The 21,215-nt window shown below is 43.2% G+C and overlaps 1 protein-coding gene across 1 annotated transcript; it reads left to right on the top strand.

Moving 5' to 3' along the window:
* Positions 1 to 513: 513 nt before the first annotated feature.
* Positions 514 to 20,658, top strand: LOC114200917 (uncharacterized). Its single transcript, XM_028093269.2, has 3 exons — positions 514 to 714; positions 3,654 to 3,780; positions 16,624 to 20,658. Exons 1-3 carry the CDS (start codon positions 682 to 684, stop codon positions 19,422 to 19,424), a joined length of 2,961 nt encoding a protein of 986 aa, XP_027949070.1. The 5' UTR covers positions 514 to 681; the 3' UTR covers positions 19,425 to 20,658.
* Positions 20,659 to 21,215: the final 557 nt, after the last annotated feature.

Here is a 21,215-nt window from a genome sequence, read left to right as displayed (position 1 = left end):
ATTCCCAGTCAAGGCCCTGTATAAAGTTTTTTCCCTTGCCCCTAGCCATTCATAAGAGAACTCACAACATTGACAAATGCATCAGGTTACATGCATTTCATAGTAATAACAAAATGCCTTCAGCTATGCGTGGACTATTTTATGCCTAAATGACTCTGTAATAATATGACCATTTAGATCAGTGGATTTCGGAGCATCCCAGTAACAGTATTGTCCTCTGGGAGCTGGGTGACTTTTACCGAGTATGAAATGATGCCTCTTCACTGCAGTTCACAAAGAGCAAATCCTCTCGCCCCTTGCCCCTAGGCTTCCAGCAACCCTCGAGGAGCCGCATGGCCAAGGCTCTGATTGATCAGGCTGGAGAAAAACCCTTGCCTCGGGCACTAGAGCGTTGCCAACTACAATACCCAGAAAATCGTGCGCGGAGTTGAGCCAATGGAAGCATTTCCGCGGGAATACATCGCGTAGGGGCGGGACTTCCGGCCTCCTCCTTGTGGCGGCCATTTTGCTGCTCTCGGGCGTGCCGGGGCGGGACTGAAGTGACGGAACTGTCAAGGCGCAGAAGTCGTTGTCCCCACGGCAGAGAGGCGGGTCCGCGGCTGGCGACGCCGCCCGGGCTGCCCCGCGCCGGGCCGGGCCGGGGACCGCCGAGCCGGGTGTCCGCTCCGCCCACCGAGTCCGATGGCGGCGGCCGCGCCCAGGGAGCCGCCGCAGGTAAGCGCTCGTCCCCCGGGCCCTCCCCGCCGTCCCCCCACCCAGACCCCGGAGGCCCGAGCGCGGGGCGCCGGCTCGCGGCCCTGCGGCCCAGGCCCCGGCGTCGGACGGGGCGGCGGCGGGGGGCGGGGGCCCCGTGTGCGAGCGCCGGCGTGCCGGCGTGAGGAGCGGGCTCCGGGCCGGGGGGCCGGCCGGGGCAGGGGCCGGAGGGGGCCTGAGGCGGGAGGAGGCTGCCCGCAGGGGACAGCGCGTGAGGCGGGAGGAGGCTGCCCGCAGGGGACAGAGGGCGTGAGGCGGGGTCGCGCCGGGACTGGCGGGCCGAGGTGCGTCCCTCTGTTCCGAGGGCCCTGGGGGGTCGTGAACAGAAGAGGGACACAGTCAATGTTAGGGTGTTAACGGCTTTCCAAAAGCTGCTCGAGGGAGAAGAGGTTGGGACGGGGGTGATGAAGACCAGCGGGCACCGGGAGTGGAGTTCTTGTCGGAGGTCACTGAGCTGGTGGGAGAAGTAACTGCGGCCTGAAGCGTAGAGGTTAGTTAGCCCGAGGTCCCTGGGTTCCAGGGCTTGGCGGGATGCAGGGGAGGCCTGATCTCGTGGGGCCCAACCCTGGTTCCCTCCCCTCAACCACAAGTTCTGAAGGTCGTGAAAGCACTTAGAGAACCTGTACAAGTAAGGAGAGGTTGGCTCAGTCCCTTACTGGTCTTGACAGCGCCAGTATGGTGTCCAGGATTGTGGCGTCTTGAGGCTCTTCCCTTTTGCTGTTTTTCCAGCTGCTAGGTGTGGGCATCCTAAGAATACCCCAAGCCCGGGGTCCTGAGTGCAGGCCAAGGGTCCCATGCAGGTGTTCTTGTTGCTGTCAGCCAGTATAAACAGGTGTGAGACGTTATCCCACACATCAATACCAAAGTGTGCAAACGCTTGAACCTGTTTTCATTCTCCCTGCTCGGAACAAAGAGCTGAGGGTCAAGAATCAGGCCTCTGATGTGGCTACTGAGAATGTGGGCATCTGCTATGTAGGTAATGAGAGGTTTGGATAAGGGGCTGGTGGTCTTACCTTAAGTCTTAATAGGATCCATCTGGTTGCAGAAAAGATAACAGACTATGGGGGTAAAGGAGGAGGCAGGAGTCCAGGAGGAGGCAGCTGCTATAATCCACATTGATGGACCAGGGTGGTGGCCATAGAGGTGGGTGAAAAGTTGAACTCTGTCCATTTTTTTAAGTGGGGTGGATTTTTTGACGTAGTTGAGAGACAGGGAGGGGTCCAGGATGACCCCAGGGTTTTTGGTCCTTGAAGCTGAAGGGATGGAAATTCCATCATGTGGGATGGGGTAATTGATGATCGATTAATTTTCTTTCGGACTGTGAGGAGTTTTGTTTAGTCCTGTTAAGAGTCTCAGATATTTCAGAGAATTGTGAGTGGAGACAGCAAATGGGTATCTGGATTCACAGGTCTGGGTATCCTGGGAGGAGGTTTTGGATGAAGACATCCATAAATGGTGAGTATTGTGTCGACCAGGGCGGAGCCGTGGATTGCATTTAGATTGGGGAATGCAGATCATCATGACAGTGCCTTAGCTGGTCAGATAGAGGAGGGTGCATGATGAGGAATGATTGTCTTGCTGGGCACCTGATCAGTGTTGCGGGGCACACGAATGCAGGTGAAGGAGGGAAGTGATCATGGTAACCATGTGGGAGAGAGAATGGTTTGGCAGGTGATCAAGGCTTCCATGGGTTGAGTGGATATGAGATGGCCATGGAGGCATGGGAGTAATTGAGACAAGATGACACTGAGGCCAGGCTGCTGCTAATTCACTACTGTAGTTTCACTGGAATTTTGTGATGAGCTTTGGTGGGGTCTGCAGTGTTTAGTCTCGATGGTGGATAGGTCTGGGGCCGACTTTAAAAAGTGGTGGCTATTGTGAGGACCAGGATGGAACTGTGGATCACATTTAGGAAGTGTAATGTAGGTTATAGTGGTAATGCAGTTTGCAGGTTAGAAAGACTAGGGTGCATGCTGAGAAGTGGGTCTCTTGCTTAGCACCTGGTTGGGATCCTAAGAAGGAGAAACACGAGGGAGGGAGAGAGGATGATCTGGGAGGTGGCTAAAGCTTCCATGGGAAGTATGGGTGCAAGATGGCTTCAGAGGCAAGGGAGTAATTGAGGCAAGATGAAATCGAAGGCAGGGCTCCTGCTAATTCACTACTGTATGGACTTACCAGAATTTTGTGGTGAGTTTTGATGGGGTCTGGGGTGTTTCGGTCTTGCTGGTGGATAAGATCTGGGGTAAATGTAGTCATTTGTGAGAATCATTATGCCTGGCAGGGAGACTATAAGGGCTGGGATTTTAGGGAAGGTTGCGTGGAGAGTGGGGAGTGTGACTGCTGAGGCTTCAGCAAGTCCAGCACAGAAGTGGACGTGGGTCGTGGGCATCTATAATTCATAGTGCCTCTGGGGGGGTAGTACTGAAGCAAGGATCAGAGGTACAGAGGAGGCCTTCAAAGCAGAATTCAGGGCTTTGGCCAAAGTAGAGCTATGGGAGTGCAGCTGTGGGGGGACTGAAGATGTGAGAGAGGTACAGTTTACAGAAAAATGTGCACAACCAGAGGACGTGTGAGCCAAGGGCCTCAGGGTATCGGAGCTGAAGGGTAAAGCATGAGCCATTTCATTGTGTTTTGGGAGTCTCAAAATAGAGACTGTGGGGGAATTGACAGTATGGACCGTCCAGGCCAGGAGGGATTTGGATGACATCTCTTGTTTCCCTTGCCTGATGTTGCTGAGGGCAGAACACAGTGAATAAAGAGAACCTGACGATAGGGTGGACATTAGTGGCACCTAGGCGTGGCATTTCTGAAGTGGGGACCTCTGAAAGAGGATGAGTGTGCCGAGATGGACTGTGGGACTCAGAGAATGTTCATGGTTTCATCTGTCCCCATCATAACAGGATAGTGTGACCTTTGAGGACATTGCTGTGTACTTCTCCTGGGAGGAGTGGAGGCTCCTTGATGAGGCTCAGAGATGCCTGTACCACGATGTGATGCTGGAGAACTTTACACTTATATCCTCACTGGGTAAGGCCCTCACCCTCCACAGTGGCCTGAAGTAGGCTCTATTCCCTCCCCACCCACCATTTCTCAGTGTCTCTCACATGTGGACCATGGGCACTGCTTGCTTCTCAGCTTACTGGGTAATTGCTATGTTGATAGGGCTGGTTTATTTGCACTGCCGTCTCCTCTCCCCTGAAGCCTCAATAACTGCTATACTGAACGCTCTTAGGAAAGGATTCAAGGTTAGATTTTTAGTGAGCTTAATGGATTCCGCCATGCTTGTCCTTTGTTTGGATCAGTGTGTACAGCTCCATGTCACTTCTGTATCCCAGCATTTGTTTGTTTATTTGTTTTTAAAGTAAGCTCTATACCCTTGGGGCTTGAACTCACAACCCTGAGATCAAGAATTGCGTGCTCTACTGACTGAGCCAGGCTCTGCTTTCCAGTTTTTGATCTCTTCTTTTAACTGACTTTTCCTTGTGTCTGCTTGTGCCAGGTTTGCATGCATTGTCATAGTCAGTACTTACCTGAACCATAGGCTACTTTTCAACACACTCCTGCAAGGTTTGTAGTTTAGGTGCATTTTCTCCCCCCCCGCCCCCAGCTTTCTGGAGATATAAAATTATATAAAAGTACACAGGGCATGCCTGGGTGGCTCAGTCAGTTGAGCATCCAGCTCTTGGTTTCGGCCAGGTCAGGATCTCGGCGTTGTGGGATTAAGCCCTGAGTCCGGCTGCAGCTGAAATCAGCATGGCATCTGCTTGTCCCTCTTTCATCCTCCCCATGCTCTCTTTCTCTCTCAAATATATAAAATCTTTAAAAATATATATATTAAAAAAAAATTAAGTGCACAGTGTGATGATTTGATATATGCATACATTGTAATATAATTTCCACAACTGAAGTTCATTAAATATCTACCACCTCATAAACTTACATTTTTTTTTGTAGAAATGCTCAAATCTACTCTCAGTAAATTTCACATATACAACATCATTATTAACTATAGTCACCATGCTGTATGTTACATCTTCATAACTTTTTAATCTTTTTAATTTTTTTTTTATTTTTTAAAGATTTTATTTATTTCAGAGAGTGAGTGAGAGAGAGGGCATGAGTGGTGGGGTGGGGAAGGGAGAAGCAGACTCCCCACTGAGCAGGGAGCCCACTGCGGGGCTCAGTCCCAGGACTGTGAGATCATGACCTGAGCCAAAGGCAGATGCTTAACCGACTGAGCCATCCAGGCACCCAAACTTTTTCATCTTATAAGTGAACATTTGTACTTTTTGACCACTGTCTCCCCATTTCCCTCACACCCCAGCTCCTCGTATTCTACAGGCATACTCCAGAGATATTTTGGGTTTGGTTCCCGACCACCACAATACAGCAAACATCACAATAAAGCAAGTCAAATGAATTTTTTGTTATTCCAGTACATGTAAAAGTTATGTTTATTAGACTGTAATCTTTTTTTGTTTGGTTTTAGAGAGAGTGCAAGTGGGCAGGGAGGAGTAGAGAGAGAGGGAGAATCTTAAGCACGCTTCACACTTAGCACAGAGCCTGATGCAGGGCTCAATCTCACGACACTGAGATCATGACCTGAGCTGAAATCAAGAGTTGGACTCTTGGGGCGCCTGGGTGGCTCAGTCGTTAAGTGCCTGCCTTCGGCTCAGGTCATGATCCCAGGGTTCAGGGATTGAGCCCCACATCAGGCTTCCGCTCAGCAGGAAGCCTGCTTCTCCCTCTCCCGCTCCCCCTGCTTGTGTTCCCTCTCTCACTGTGTCATTCTCTGTCAAATAAATAAAATATTTTTTTTTTTTTAAGATTTTATTTTTTTGACAGAGCACAAGCAGAGGGAGAGAGAGGGAGAAGCAGGTTTCCTGCTGAGCAAGGAGCCTGATGTGGGACTCGATCCCAGGACCCTGGGATCATGACCTGGGCCGAAGGCAGCCACTTAACCAACTGAGCCACCCAGGTGTCCCTAAATCTTTAAAAAAAAAAGTCAGACTCTTAACTGACTGAACTGCCTGGTGCTCCTGTTTATACTATAGTCTACTAAGTGTCCCAGAGCATTATGTCTAAAAAAAAATGTACATTTAAAAATATTTTACTGCTGAAAAATGCTACCATCATCTGAAATTCCAGCAAGTATCTTTTTTGCTGGTGAAGGGTCTTGCCTTGATATGGATAGCTGCTGACTGGTCAGGGTGGTACCTTGCAAGGTTAGGGCAGCTGTGGCGATTTCTTAAAATAAGACAACAATGAAGCTTGCTCTGTTGATCGACTCTTTCTTTCATAAGTGATTTCTCTGTAGCATATGATGCTGTTTTATAACATTTTACCCACAGTGGAACTTCTTTCAGAATTACAGTCAGTCCTCTCAAACCATGTTCCTGCTTTATCAACTAAGGTTATGCAATAATCTCAATTCTTTGTTGCCATTTCCACAATCCTCACAGCATTTTCACCAGGAGTAGATTCCATCTCTTTCTTGAATTTTTAAAAAAAAATTTAATTCCAGTATAATTAAATACAGTGTTTTTTAAAACTTGTTTTTAAATTTTAGATTACATCTGAATAAATTTTCTTTGCTCATCCATACAAAGCAACTTCTCATCCGTTCAAAAATTTTTAACTTTAATTTTTTAAAATTTAAATTCAGTTAATTAACATATAATGTATTATTTGTTTCAGGGATACAGGTCTGTGATTCATCAGTCTTATATCCATTCAGATTTTACCATGAACTTGCAGTAATTCAATCATATTATCAGGCTCCATTTTTTTCCCTTTTTTTTTTTTTAAAGATTTTATTTATTTATTTGAGAGAGAGAGAATGAGAGAGAGAGCACATCAGAGGGGATAGGGTCAGAGGGAGAAGCAGACTCCCCGCCGAGCAGGGAGCCCGATGCGGGACTCAATCCCGGGACTCCAGGATCATGACCTGAGCCAAAGGCAGTCGCTTAACCAACTGAGCCACCCAGGCGCCCTTCCCTTTTTTTTTAAGATTTTATTTATTTATTTGTGAGAGAGTGAGCAAGAGCGCGGGAGGAGGAACAGAGGGAGAGGGACAAGCAGACTCCATGCTGAGTGCAGGGCTCGATCCCAGGACCCTGAGACCATGACCTGAGCCGAAATCAAGAGTTGGATGCTCAACCAACTGAGCCATCTGATGCCCCCAGGCTCCACTTCTAATTCTCATTCTCTTGCCATTTCTATCATATCTGCTGTTACTTTCTCCATGGAAGTCTTAAATCCTTCAAAGTCATCCATGAGGGTTGCCATCAACTTCCAAACTCCTGTTGATACTTTGACCTCTGCCACCCATGAATGGCAGCTAGAATGTTGAATCCTTTCCATAAGGTTTTGATTTCCTTTGCCTAGATCTATCAGAAAAACCACTATGGCAGCCCTGGCCTTACAAGTTGTATTTCTTCCTTCCTTTCTTTCTTTCTTTCTTTCTTTCTTTCTTTCTTTCTTTCTTTCTTTCTTTTCTTTCTTTTCTTTCTTTTCTTTCTTTTCTTTCTTTTCTTTCTTTTCTTTCTTTTCTTTCTTTTCTTTCTTTTCTTTCTTTCTTTTCTTTCTTTTCTTTCTTTTCTTTCTTTTCTTTCTTTTCTTTTCTTTCTTTTCTTCTTTCTTTTCTTTCTTTTCTTTCTTCTTTCTTTTCTTTCTTTCCTTTCTTTCTTTATTTATTTGAGAGCATGGGAGAGCACATGAGCGTATGGGGGGGTGGCAGGAGTATAGGGAGAAGGTCTTATTAAGTAGACTCCCTGCTGAGTGTGGAGCCCGACACAAGGTTGTTCTCAACAAATTGTATTTCTTAAATAATAAGACTTGAAAGTCAAAATTGGGGTGCCTGGATGGCACAGTTGGTTGTGTCTGACTCTTGGTTTCAGCTCAGGTCATGATCTCAGGGTTGTGAGATCAAGCCCCACGTCGGGCTCCAAGCTCGCCTGGGAGTCTGCTTGAGATTCTCTCTCCTTCTACTCCACGCTCATGTGCGTGTGCACACTCTCTCTCTCTCAAATAAATAAATCTTAAAAAGTCAAAATTATTTGGGCTACATGGGCTACGGAATGGATATTGTGTTAGCAGGCATGAAAACATTAATGTTGTACATCTCCATCAGAGTTCTTGGGTGACCAGGTGCTTTGTCAATGACCAGTAATATTTTGAAAATCTTTTTTTCTGAGCAGTACGTCTCAACAGTGTGCTTAAAATAGTCAGTAAACCATATTATAAACAGGGTGCTGTCATCCAGGCTTTGTTTTTCCATTTATAGCTCAGGCAGAGTAAATTCAGCATAATTCTTAAGGGTCCTAGGACTTTCAGAATGATAAATGAGCACTGGCCCCTAACAAGAGAGTTGGCCTGTCCTTTTTGAAGCCAGGCTTGATGTCTCTAGCTCGGAAAGTGCTAGATGGCATGTTCCAATAGAAGGCTGTTTTGTCTGCATTGAAAATTTGTTGTTTAGTGTAGCCACCTTCATGAATGATCTTAGCTAGATCTTCTGGATCACTAGCTACAGCTTTTGCCTCAGCACTTTGTATTTTGATGGTATGGAGATGGCTTCTTTCCTTCAACCTCAGGAACCAACCTCTGCTAACTTTCACCTTGTCTTTGCGGATTCCTTACCTCTCTCAGCCTTCCTAGAATTGGAGACAGTTAGACCCTTGCTTTGGATTAGGTTTTGGCTTAAGGGAACTTTGGGGACACTTTGATCTTCCATGCAGACCACTACAACTTTCTCTCTATCAGTAGTAAGGCTGTTTTGCTTTCTTACCATTTGTGTGTTCACTGGAGTAGCACTCTTATTTTATTTTTTATTTATTTTATTTTACTTTTTTAAGATTTTATTTATTTGACAGAGAGAGCAAGCACAAGCAGGGGGAATGGCAGGCAGGGGAGAATTCTCGCAGGCTCCCTGCTGAGCAAGGAGCCCTATGTGAGGCTCGATTCCAGGACCCTGGGATCACGACCCAAGCCGAACGCAGCCGCTTAACCGACTGAGCCACCCAGGTGCCCCTGGAGTAGCCCTTTTAATTTCCTTCAAAGACTTTTTGTGGTTTTTTGCATTCACAACTTGGCTACACTTGGCCAGCTGTTGGCCTCAAGAGGCTTAGCTCATTTTTGGCTTATCTTGGTTTTCAACATACCTTCCTCACTAAGTGTAATCATTTCTAGCTTTTGATTTAAAGTGAAAGATGTGTCACTCTTTTCACTTGAACACCTAGAAGCTATTGTAGAGTTATTAATTGGCGTAATTTCAATACTGTTGTGTCTCAGGAAATAGAGTGGCCCAAGAGAACGAGATAGGGCAATGACTGGTCATGGAACAGTTAGAAACACCTTTGTCATTTTTTGATTATGTTAAATGTCATATGGGTGTGGTTTGTGGTGCTCCAGAACAATTACAGTAGTGACAAAGGGCTCTGATCACAGATCACCATAACGAATACACTAATACTGGAAACATTTGAAATACTACAAGAATTAACAAAATTTGATAGACATGAAGTGAGCAAATGCTGTTAGAAAGATGGTGCCAACAGACTTGCTCGTTGCGGCCTTGCCACAGACCTTCATTTTGTAAGAAACACAGTATCTGTGAAGCATCATAAAGCAAAATTCTGTAAAACTAAAAAATAAATATGCCTATAGTCTCTGTTTCTATGATTTTGGCTTTTTTTTTTTTCCTAAGCATTCCAACCACAGTGTACAAGGGTTCCTTCTACCTTCACCCTCACCAACACTTATCTCTGCTCTTTTTGAAGGTAACGATCTTATCAAATGTGGGGTGATATATCATTTTGGTTTTGATTTGCATTTTCCTGATGATTGATGAAGAGCATTTTTTAATATACCTGTTGGATATTTGTAGATTTTCTTTAATAAAATGTCCATTTGGGTTCTTTGCCAATATATTACTCCGATTGTTTCTTTGTTGCTGAGTTGTATGAGTACCTTATATATTTTAGATGTTAGCCATTATGAGGTAAAGCATTTGCAAATACTTTCTCCTTTTATATTTTGTTGATTGTTTCCTTTGCTATGCAGAAGATTTTTAGTTTGATGTAGCTTGACTTGACTTTATTTTTGCCTTTGTTGCCTGTGCTTTTTGTTTCCTATCTGAAAACTCATTGTTAAAAACATTGTCAAGGGGCGCCTGGGTGGCTCAGTCGTTAAGCGTCTGCCTTCGGCTCAGGTCATGATCCCAGGGTCCTGGGATCGAGTCCCACATCGGGCTCCCTGCTCCGCGGGAAGCCTGCTTCTCCCTCTCCCACTCCCCCTGCTTGTGTTCCTGCTCTCGCTATCTCTCTCTGTCAAATAAATAAAAAAAAAAATCTTAAAAAAATAAAATAAAACCAATGTTTAAAAAAAAAAACAAAAAAAAAAACATTGTCAAGGAGGGCACCTGGGTGTCTCGGTTGAACGGGTGTCTCAGTTGAGCAGCTACCTTTGGCTCGGGTCATGATCCTGGAGTCCTGGGATCGCGTCCCACATGGGGCTCCCTGCTCAGCAGGGAGTCTGCTTCTCCCTCTGACCCTCTTCCCTCTCGTGCGCTATATCTCTCATTCTCTCTCTCTCAAATAAATAAAATCTTAAAAAAAAAAATTGTCAAGGAGCTTTTTCTCTGTTGTTTTTTTTCCCCCCAAGAAGTTTTACATTTTCATGTCTACATTGAAGTCTTTAATCCATTTCAAGGTAATTTTTGTGAGTGGTATAAGGTAGGATCCCAGTTTCTTTCTTTTTTTTTTTTTATTTTGTTTTATTTTGTTTGGCATGTGCATATCCAGTTTTCCCAGCACCATTTACTGAAGAGACTTTCCTTTACCCATGCGTGTTCTTGGCACCCTTGTCAAAGAAAGAGTTGTTAACTATGTATGTGTGGGTTTATTTCTGGGCTTTCTATCATATTTCATGGGTCTGGATGTCTGTTTTTATTCCAGTACCATAGTGTTTTGTAGTATAGCTTGAAATCACAAAGTGTGGTCCCTCTAATTTTGATATTCATGATCAAGATTTCTTTGGCTGGGGTGCCTGGGTGGCTCAGTTGGTTAAGCGACTGCCTTCGGCTCAGGTCATGATCTCAGGGTTGTGGGATCAAGCCCCGCATTGAGCTCCCTGCTCGGTGGGTGGCCTGCTTCTCCCTCTCTCACTCGCCCTGCTTGTGTTCCTTCTCTCGCTGTCTCTCTCTGTCAAATAAATTAAAAAAAAAATTTTTTTTTTAAATAAAAGATTTCTTTGGCTTATTTGAGGTCATTTGTGGTGCAAATTTTAGGATTCGTTTTCTGTTTCTGGTAAAAATGTCATTGGAATTTTGGTAGATATTGCATTGAATTTTAGGTTGCTTTATGTAGTAGGAGCATTTTTTTTTTTAAGATTTTATTTATTTATTTGACAGAGACAGCAAGAGAGGGAGTACAAGCAGGGGGAGTGGGAGAGGGAGAAGCAGGCTTCCTGCTGAGCGGGGAGCCCGATGATGTGGAGCTCAATCCCAGGGTCCTGGGATCATGACCCAAGCTGAAGGCAGACAATGAGCCACCCAGGAACCCCTTTATAGTAGAAGCATTTTAGTAATAATTCTTTCAGTCCACAGACATGGGATATCTTTCCATTTATTTGTGTCTTCAATTTCTTTCATTGGTGTCTTATAGTTTTCATTGTACACATCTTTCATTTCCTTGGCTAAATTTATTCCTAAGTATTATATATTTTTTAATATTCTTCCAAATGGGATTGGTTTCTTAATTTCTCATTGAGATGGTTCATTGTTAGTAATAGGCACATCTGATTTTTGTATGTAGATTTTATATCCTGCAAATTTACTGAGTTTTATTCATTCTGCATTTTTTGGTGAACTTTTAAGGGTTTTCTTTATATAAAATCCATGTCATCTGCAAATAGTTTCTGATTTGCAGACCTTTTCTGATTTGGAGACCTTTCTATTTCTTGTCTGATTGCTCTGGATAGGACTGCCAGTACCATTTTGAATAGCAGTTATGAGCATAGGCATCTTTGTCTTTTTCCTGATAGTAGAGGGAAAGTTTTTACCTTTTTACTGTTTAATGTGTTCTTAGCTGTGGGCTTATATATGGCCTTTGTGATATTGTGGTGTATAACTTCTATACCTAATTTTGGGGGAGTTTTTATTGTGAAAGAATTCTGAATTTTGTCAAATGCTTTTTCCACATCTATTCAGATGATCATATGAGTTGCCTTCTTTGTGTTAATAAGATATGGCACATTTATTGATTTACTTATGAGGAGACCACCCTTGTATCCCAGGGATAAATCTCACTTGATCACAGTTTATGATTCTTTTCCTATACTGTTGAATTTGGTTTGCTAGTACTTTGTTGAGCTCTTTTACATCTGTGTTCATTAGGGATGTTGGTGTGTAATTTTGTTTTCTTGTAATGTCCTTCCCTGGTTTTGGTGTCCTAATATTAGTCTCCTAAAATGAGTTTGAAAATATTCCTTCCTTTTCAGATTTTTGGAAGAAATTGAGAATTTAATATTTAAAATGTGGATAGAAATCATCACTGAATCTATCTGGTCATGATCTTTTCTTTGTTGGGAGATTTTTGATTACTGATTTCAATTTCCTTGTCTATTTGGATTTTCTATTATGATTCAGTGTTGGGGGGCACCTGGGTGGCTCAGTCAGTTAAGCATCTGCTTTCGGCTTTGGTCATGATCCCAGGGTCCTGGGAGCCCCACATCAGGCTCCCCACTGAGCAGGGGGGCCTGCTTCTCCCTCTCCCTCTGCCGCTCCCCTGCCTGTGCTCTCCTGCTCTCTGTCAAATAAATAAATTAAAAAAAAAAAATCTTTAAGAAAAAAATGATTCGGTTTTGATAGGTTGTATGTTTCTAGGAATTTATTCTAGGTTATCTAATTTGTTGGCATATAATAGTTCATAGTAGTCTTTTATGATCCTTTGTGTTTCTCTGCTATCAGTTGTAATTTCTCCTCTTTTTTGAGTCTTGCCTTTATTCTAAGTTAGTCCAGCTAAAGGTTTTTCAATTTTATCTTTTCAGAAAAGCAGCTCTTTTTATTGTATTTCTAGTTTTTATTTTACTTCTGTTCTGATCTTTGTCTTTGCCTTTGTTTCACTAACTTTGGTCTTAGTTTGTTCTTTTCCTAGTTCCTTAAGGTGTAAAGTTAGGCTGTTTGAGAGCTTTATTTATTGATTGATTTTTTTAGTTGCTGGCACTTAGTGCTCTAAACTTTTTTCTTACAATTGCTTTTTCACATTCCATGTTTTGTTTCCACTTTTGTTTTTCTCAAGGTACTTTTTTATTTTGCTTTTGACTTTTCCTTTGGCCAGTTGATTGGATAGGCATGTGTTGTTTAATGCCCACATATTTGAATTATTAAGCTTCCTCATGGTTTTTTGTGTTTTTTTTTTAAGATTTTATTTTAAAAAAAGAAATCTTATTTTTTTAGGTACTCTCCCCACCCATGAGGGGTCGAACTCAACCCCGAGACCAAGTTGCAGGCTCCACTGACTAAGCCAGCCAGTCACCCCTTCCTCATGTTACTGATTTCTAGTTTTATTCATTGTTAGGAAAAGGTACATGATAGAATTTCAGTCTTCTGAAATTTGTTAAGACTTGTTTGACATAACATAAGATTTATCCCAGAGAATATTCTGTGTGCACTTGAGAATGTGTAAGCTCCTATAGTGGATGGAATGTTCTGTATATGTCTGTTTGATCCATTTGGACCAGAATGTTCAATTCAGATATATCCTTACTAATTTTCTGTCTGGATATCCACCCATTATTGAAAGGGGGATATTGATACTAATATTCAATTGCTGTCTTTTTTGCCTTCAGATGTAGTTGAATTTGCTCAAGACTTAACTTAGATGCTCTGATGTGTGATGCATACATACTTATAATTTTTACATCTTATTGGTGAATTCATTCCTTTATCATTATATAATGACCTTGTCTCTTGTGACAGTTGTTGACTTAAAGTCTGTCGTATCACCTATAAGTACAGCTACCCATATTCTGTTTTGGTTTCCATTTGTGTGGAGTATCTTTTTCAGTTCCTTCACTTTCAACCTTTTGTTTTGAGTTCAGCCATGGTATCTCTTTTGCCATCTTGTTAATTATTGTCTTGAGTGTTTTGTAGCACCTTTCTTCCTCTCTCGCTGTCTTCCTTTGTGATTTGAGGATTTCCCATGGTGTTATGCTTTCATTCGTTTATCTTTTGTTTCTACTGTAGGTTTTTGCTTTGGTTACCATGAGGCTTCTTTAAGTCATCTTAAAACATTGTTTGAAGCTGATAACTTTAATTGCATACAAAAACTTTTACTCACCTCCTTCAGGTTTTTTGTTTTTAATGTCACCATTTACATTTTTTTTTTTTTTTTAGATTTTATTTATTTATTTGAGAGAGAGCACGAGCAGCAGGGAGGGCCAGAGGGAGAAGCAGACTTCACACTGAGCAGGGAGCCCAACAGAGGGAGTGGGAGGGGGGGCTTGATCCCAGGACCCCGAGATCATGACCTGAGCAGAAGGCGGCAGATGCTTAACTCATCCAGCCACCCAGGCACCCCACATCTTTTTATATTTTGTAACCATTCACAGATTGTTGTAGATACAGTTATTTTTAATAGTCTTTTGTCCTCCTTACTGGTGTTGAGTGATTAACACACTATTAAAGTATTAGAGTATAGTAATCCCTTGTTATGCACGGGGGGATATGTTCCAGGACTCCCAGTGGATGCCTGAAACTTCGGGTAGTACTGAACCCTATACATAGTATGTTTTCTCTTATACATACATACCTATGATAAAGTTTAATTTATAAATTAGGTACAGTAAGAGATTAACAACAATAAATAATAATAAAATATAATAATATTAATAGTACAGTAAAAGTTATGTAAATGTGTTCTGTTTCTCTCCAAATATCTTATTATACCATACTCACCCTTCTTGTGATGGTGTGAGATGATACAATGCCTAAATGATGAGATGAAGTGAGGTGAATGACTTAGGCTTTGTGACATAGCATTAGGCTACTATTGACCTTCTGACAGTATGTTATAACGAAGGAGGATCATTTGCTTTTGGACCATAGTTGACCATGGGTAACTGAAACCATGGAAAGTGAAATAGATAAGGACAGACTCCTATATTTTGAATATGACTATACAGTTGCATTTATCAGTGTGTTCTATATTTTCATGTTACTAATTAGCATACTTTCATTTTAGTTTGAAGAACTGTGTTTAGTATCTTTTGTAGGGTAGGTCAAGTGGTGATGAACTCCCTCAGCTTCTGTTTGGGAAAGTCTTTCTCCTTCATTTCTGAAGGACAGCTTTGCTGGTAAAAGTATTTTTGGTTTGCAGTTTCTTTGTTGCAGCATTTAGAACCCATCATCCCACTTTCTCTTAGTATTCAGTGTTATAGCTGAGAAAACTCATATCCTTTTGAGGGGGAGGGGAGTTCCCCTGTATGAGTTTTTCTCATGGTCCATGCCCGCAAACACTTGGACACCTCTGCTGTGTAATCTGTGATGTTCTGCCACTATAGCAGGACTTGTTGATGTTCTCTGCAGCAGAGGCTGCTGAGGTGCCCTGCAGAGTAGGGGGGAATGCATTGGCATCAGTCCTTTGGCTGACACAGCCCCACCCTTCTTATTTTCTGCCTATATCCAGCTGTCTTCACTAAGCCAGTGTCCCCAGTGTCAATCCTTCCTGTGTGGTTATTCTCCTTTTTGTGTGCTCCATTGTGTCACTGTAGTAGTTTTTTTTTTTATGATTTTATTTATTTATTTGAGAGAGAGAGTGAGTGTATATACAAGCAGGGGGAGTGGCAGAAGGAGAGGGAGAAGCACACTCCCCCCTGAGCAGGGAGCCTGATGCAGGGCTCAATCCCAGGACATTGGGATCATGACCTGAGCCGAAGGCAGATGCTTAACTAACCCATGTGCCCCTGCGGTATCTTAATTGACTCTTAAACCTGCCAAGGGCAAAGGCTGGTTTCCTCTGCTATTACGCTGACATCACCTTGCTGTCTTTTGTGCTGAATAGCCCGGGATAGTGCTGGCTCTTCATTTGTGCTGTTTTTCCCTTAGGACTTGTATCGTCCATGTCCCAGGTAGTTGCTCAAGGCTTACAGGGAAGAATCCTTTGTGTATCAGAGGATGGGCAGGACTCCAGACATGACAGAGTGGACTCAGAGGGGCATGGTCCTGGTCAATGGATGGAGAGAGTGTTCAGATCACGCCAGGTCCCCCATGGTGAACCTGTCTTTATTCACCCACACTTTCATGCCGTTTTCAGTGGCCACACTTCATTTCTACTTTCTCATTTCCATTTTGACATTTTGCCAATTTGTCAGTTCTCTCATCATTTCTACTATGATTTCCAGCACAGGGATAATCTCTACCTCTCGACTCCACATCTCACCCATTTCTCTCACTGTTTCTGTACTCCAGCATTGGCCATGAGATGTTCACACATCCCTAACTTGACATTGAACAGCAGCTAATTTGTTACAGTTGGGTTTTAATGGGCTTGGATGCATGCTTTTACCCAGCCTCACATCAGCAGTAGCAAAGGTCTGCCAGAGACTCTTGGCAGAGAAATGAGTTGTAGTCCTTGCCTCTCTTTCTTGTCTCATATCCTGTCTTTGTATCCTTCCCCTGGTGAGGTCTCCACCATTCTGTGACCTTAGGGGTCAAATAATGCACAGTGGCTGTTCCTTCAACTGAATTCCAACTGCTGTGTCTGGAAAAGCATGTCATATACTCCTGCCTAGATGAGATGGATGCATATATGTGATGGGCTCACCCCTTCACTGTAGTCAACACATATTTCACCAGCATTTCTTTGCGTTCAGGTTGCTGCTGTGGAGCAGAGGATACGGAGGCACCTTTTGAACAGAGCACTTCTATAGGTGTGTCACAGACCAGGACGCCCAAGGCAGCTCTGTCTTCCCGGAAGACCCACCCCTGTGAGATGTGTGGTCCAGTCTTGAGAGACATTTTCCGCTTGGCTGTGCACCAGGGAAAAGAAAACAACCAGAAACTGATGAGGTGTGGGGCATGTGCGAAACGATTTTATTTCAACATAAAGTCTCAGCAGCAGGAGCAGCACGTGGGAGAGAAACCGTTTAGATGCAGTGTGGACAAGGCCTCTTTTGTGAAGAGCTGCAGAATCCATGATTCAGGAAAGCCCTTTACCTGTGGAGAGGTTGAGAAGGACTTCCTGTCTAGCTTGGGGCATCTGCATCAAGAGGCCACACATACTGGGGAGAAGCCACACACAATCACCCAGTGCAGGGCATCTTTACAAAGCAAAAAAAGTCATTACACCTGGGGAGAATTCAAGAAAGCCTTTGGTCCCAAACACACACTTGTTCAGGACCACAGTTTTGTGTGCAATGAATGTGGGAAGACATTCAGGTACAAATCTTCATTTGCTATACACCAGAGATTCCATACTGGAAAAAGACATCATGAGTTTGGTGAATGCGGAAAATCCCTTAGGCAGAGCTCAACCCTCAGTCAACATGGAAAGACTCACACTGGGTCCAGGCAATACAAGTGCAGCAAGTGTGGGAAATCCTTAAGCCACAAATCTGTCCTCATTCATCCCCAGAAATGGCACAATGGAGAAAACAGTTATGTGTGCAGTGAATGTGCAAAATCTTTTAGCCATAGCTCAGTGTTGATTCCATGTAGAGTTCAAACTGGAGAAAGGCCTTACAAGTGTAGTGACTGTGCAAAATCTTTTACCTCTATCTCTGCCCTCAGTTATCATCAGAGATCTCACACAGGAGAAAGGCCTTATGAATGCAGTGAATGTGGGAAATCTTTTATCTCTAGGTCTGACCTCCGTTATCATCAGAGGGTTCATTCGGGAGAAAGGCCTTATGAGTGCAGTGAATGTGGGAAATCTTTTATCACTCGTACTGCTCTCCGTTATCATCACAGAGTTCACACTGGAGAAAGGCCTTACGAGTGCAGTGAATGTGGCAAGTCCTTTACTCGAAGAAATAACCTCATTATACACCTAAGAGTTCACTCAGGTGAAAGACCTTATGAGTGTAGTGAATGTGGGAAATCTTTTACCTTTAGCTCCAGCCTGCGTTACCACCACAGAGTTCACACTGGAGAAAGGCCTTATGAGTGTAGTGAATGTGGGAAGTCTTTTAACAATAGGTGGACACTCATTCGACACCGGAGAATTCACACAGGAGAAAAGCCTTATGTGTGCAGTAAATGTGGGAAGTCTTTTACGTGTAGCTCCACTCTCCAGTATCATCATCGAGGTCACCTTGGAGAAAGACCTTATGAGTGTAGTGAATGTGGGAGATCTTTTACCACTAGTTCTGCCCTCCGTTATCACCAGAGAGTTCATACTGGAGAAAGGCCTTATGAGTGCAGTGAATGTGGGAAATCTTTTATTTCTAGGTCTGACCTCCATTATCATCATAGAGTTCATTCTGGAGAAAGGCCTTACGAGTGTAGTGAATGTGGGAAATCCTTTATCCGAAGAAATAACCTCATTTTACATCAGAGAGTTCACACAGGAGAAAGGCCTTACAAGTGTAGTGAATGTGGGAAATCTTTTAACAATAGGTGGACGCTCATTCAACACCAGAGAGTTCACACAGGAGAAAAACCGTATGTGTGCAGTGAATGTGGGAAATCTTTTACCTGTAGCTCCACACTCTGTTACCACCAAAGAGTTCATGAAGGTAAAAGGCCTTATGAATGCAATGAATGTGGGAAATCTTTTACCTCCAGTTCCACTCTCCGTTATCATCAGAGAGTTCACACAGGAGAAAGGCCTTACAAGTGCAGTGAATGTGGGAAATCTTTTACTTTTAGTGCCAGCCTTCGTTATCATCACAGAGTTCACAGTGGAGAAAGGCCTTATGAGTGCACTGAATGTGGGAAATCCTTTAAGGATAGATCACAATTCAATAAACACCGGAGAACTCACACGGGAGAAAGGCCTTATGAATGCAGTGAATGTGGGAAGACATTTAGCCAAAAATCTTCCCTGTCAATACACCAGAGAATTCATAATAGCGAACGGTCTTATGAGTGTAGTGCTTGTGGGAAATCTTTTACATCTGTCTCTGGCCTTGGTTATCATCATAGAGTTCATAGGGGAGAAAAACCTTATCAGTGCAGTGAATGTGGGAAATCTTTCACCAATAGCTCAATACTGATTCGACACCAGAGAGTTCACACAGGAGAAAGACCTTATGTGTGCAGTGAATGTGGAAAGTCTTTTACCAGTAGCGCTACCCTCTCTTATCATCAGAGAGTTCATGCAGGTAAAAGGCCTTATGAATGCAGCGAATGTGGGAAATCATTTACCTCCAGTTCTACCCTTCGTTATCATCAGAGAGTTCATGCAGGAGATAGGCCTTTCAGGTGTAGTGAATGTGGAAAATCTTTTATCTCCAGCTCCAAACTACGTTATCATCAGAGAGTTCACACTGGAGAAAGGCCTTATGAGTGCAGTGAATGTGGAAAATCCTTCAGGGATAGTTCCCAATTCAGTCAACACCGGAGAGGTCATACTGGAGAAAGGCCTTACGAATGTAGTGAATGTGGGAAGTTTTTTACACGAAAATCTACCCTCTCTCAACATCAAAGAGTTCACACTAGAGAAAGGCCTTAGGTGTGCAGGGAATGTGTAATTTCCTATTTACTGTTAACAACACTGGAGGGAACGCTGAGGAGCCATCTATCTGAACTGAATCTCAGATATCTAAACATGCACAGTGGGATATCCCTTGGAAGTTTCAGTACTGTAGTAAGCTTGTGTAAATATGTTGCACTTTCTAAGCTGTCCAGGGCTCTTTCTAGATTTAGCTCACTGCTAGATTTGTGACCAAAGCCTTTTCACCTCTCCTGCCTGGCAGGTCCACAAAGTATGCATCCATCACCTCCACAATGTATTCAGTGAAGCTGACCTTTGTTCTCTCATGAATTAGAACAAATTAGGCATAACCTGAGCCCTTGGGGTCAGTTTCCCCATCTCCTTAAGTACCTTGGGTATCGACCTGAATCATTGATGACCCAGGAAATATGGGTTTGGCTGGCAGCTTACAGAGAATGACTACCTTTTTCAGGGACATGTTAGTCTCATGTGACACTTGTGATGAGTTTTTTCAGCTTCCAAGTCCAAAACGGTAAATGTCTGCCACACATTGCTTTGGCTTATGTGACTATCAAGGTCTTACTCTTTAAGTACTCTTTAATCTTAGATGTTCTACTTACTCTGTGGGGTAGTTTATATATGGATTTGGGCTCAACAAGCATCGCTGGGTGAACTTTTTTAGGAGTCTAAAATTGTCTGTACTTGAGGATGGCAGAAAATAGCTTGCCAGTTTTGACCAAATTTGCATTGCTGCCCTACAACCTCTGAAAAGCTGCAGGGCTTTCTGGTTTTCATTTGAGATCTGGATGCTTTGTGTTTTAGGAGTTTCAGTGATGACCCCCAAGGAGGGGGCAGTTGTGAGATCCTCAGATGCTTCTGAAAGGAGCAGAAATTTCTTCCCCTTACTCAAAGGAGACATCACAGGGGATGTCAGCATTGTTGAGGGGTTATGTTCTTCAGCTTTACAAACAGCTATGTGCCCTGATGTCCACAATCTGTTGGGCTAGGGTCACTGGTTTTAAGAACCACAGTGTGCAGGGGAAGCCATAATTGGTACAGAAACCTGGCTTAATAGGAAGTGGAGGAGACTGCATCTAAGTAGAATGTGCCTCTTCTAAAAATGGATCCAGACAAGTTTCTGTGACAGTGACTGTAGAATCAGTGTGTATACAAATCTCAGGACCTCCAGGCATATTTATCTTGTGTAGGTAGTCATTGTCAGAGAAAAAAATAAAAACTAAAATAATCAAAAGGTTCTGTGGTTTTCTCTCAGTGATGTTTGCCTCAAAGCCACTACCACAGATGCGGGGAAAAAAGATAAAGGGGGATCTGTATTTCTGGGATATGGCACTTGTGACCCAGGAAGCATTCCTTTTGACTTGTTTAGAAATATTCTTCATTGTTCTCCACATCTGCTGCCACTGGGGTAGTATCTTCGTAGGCATGAGAAAGAGAGATGGAGTCCGTGTGGGGTTGTCAAACCTATTTTCCAAAAAGTGGGACAAAGACATTGTCTTGAGCCATTTTTAAAGCTTTATTGAGATATGGTTTGTATGTACTAATCTGCATATATTTACAGTATAATTTGGCGAGTTTTGATATAGTTACAAACTTCTGAAACCATCATCATAGTCCTGATAATGACCGTATCTGTCACATTATGTTTACCTCATGTCCTTTTATAATCTCCCTTGCCCTTCCCACCCTTCAGGTAACCACTGATTTACTTTCTCTTAAAATAGGTGGATGGATACCTTTGAATTTTTTGAATCTATGTTTGGAATTGAGTATTTTGTTTTTCCTTATGTG

This window comes from Eumetopias jubatus, unplaced genomic scaffold, assembly GCF_037043125.1.
Source record: "Eumetopias jubatus isolate StellerSeaLion01/CBP00866 unplaced genomic scaffold, mEumJub1_p1.0 scaffold_10, whole genome shotgun sequence".
In the NCBI taxonomy this organism is placed as follows: domain Eukaryota; kingdom Metazoa; phylum Chordata; class Mammalia; order Carnivora; family Otariidae; genus Eumetopias; species Eumetopias jubatus.
The sequence above is the reverse complement of the archived record's forward strand: the minus strand, read 5'-3'. Positions and strand labels throughout refer to the sequence as shown.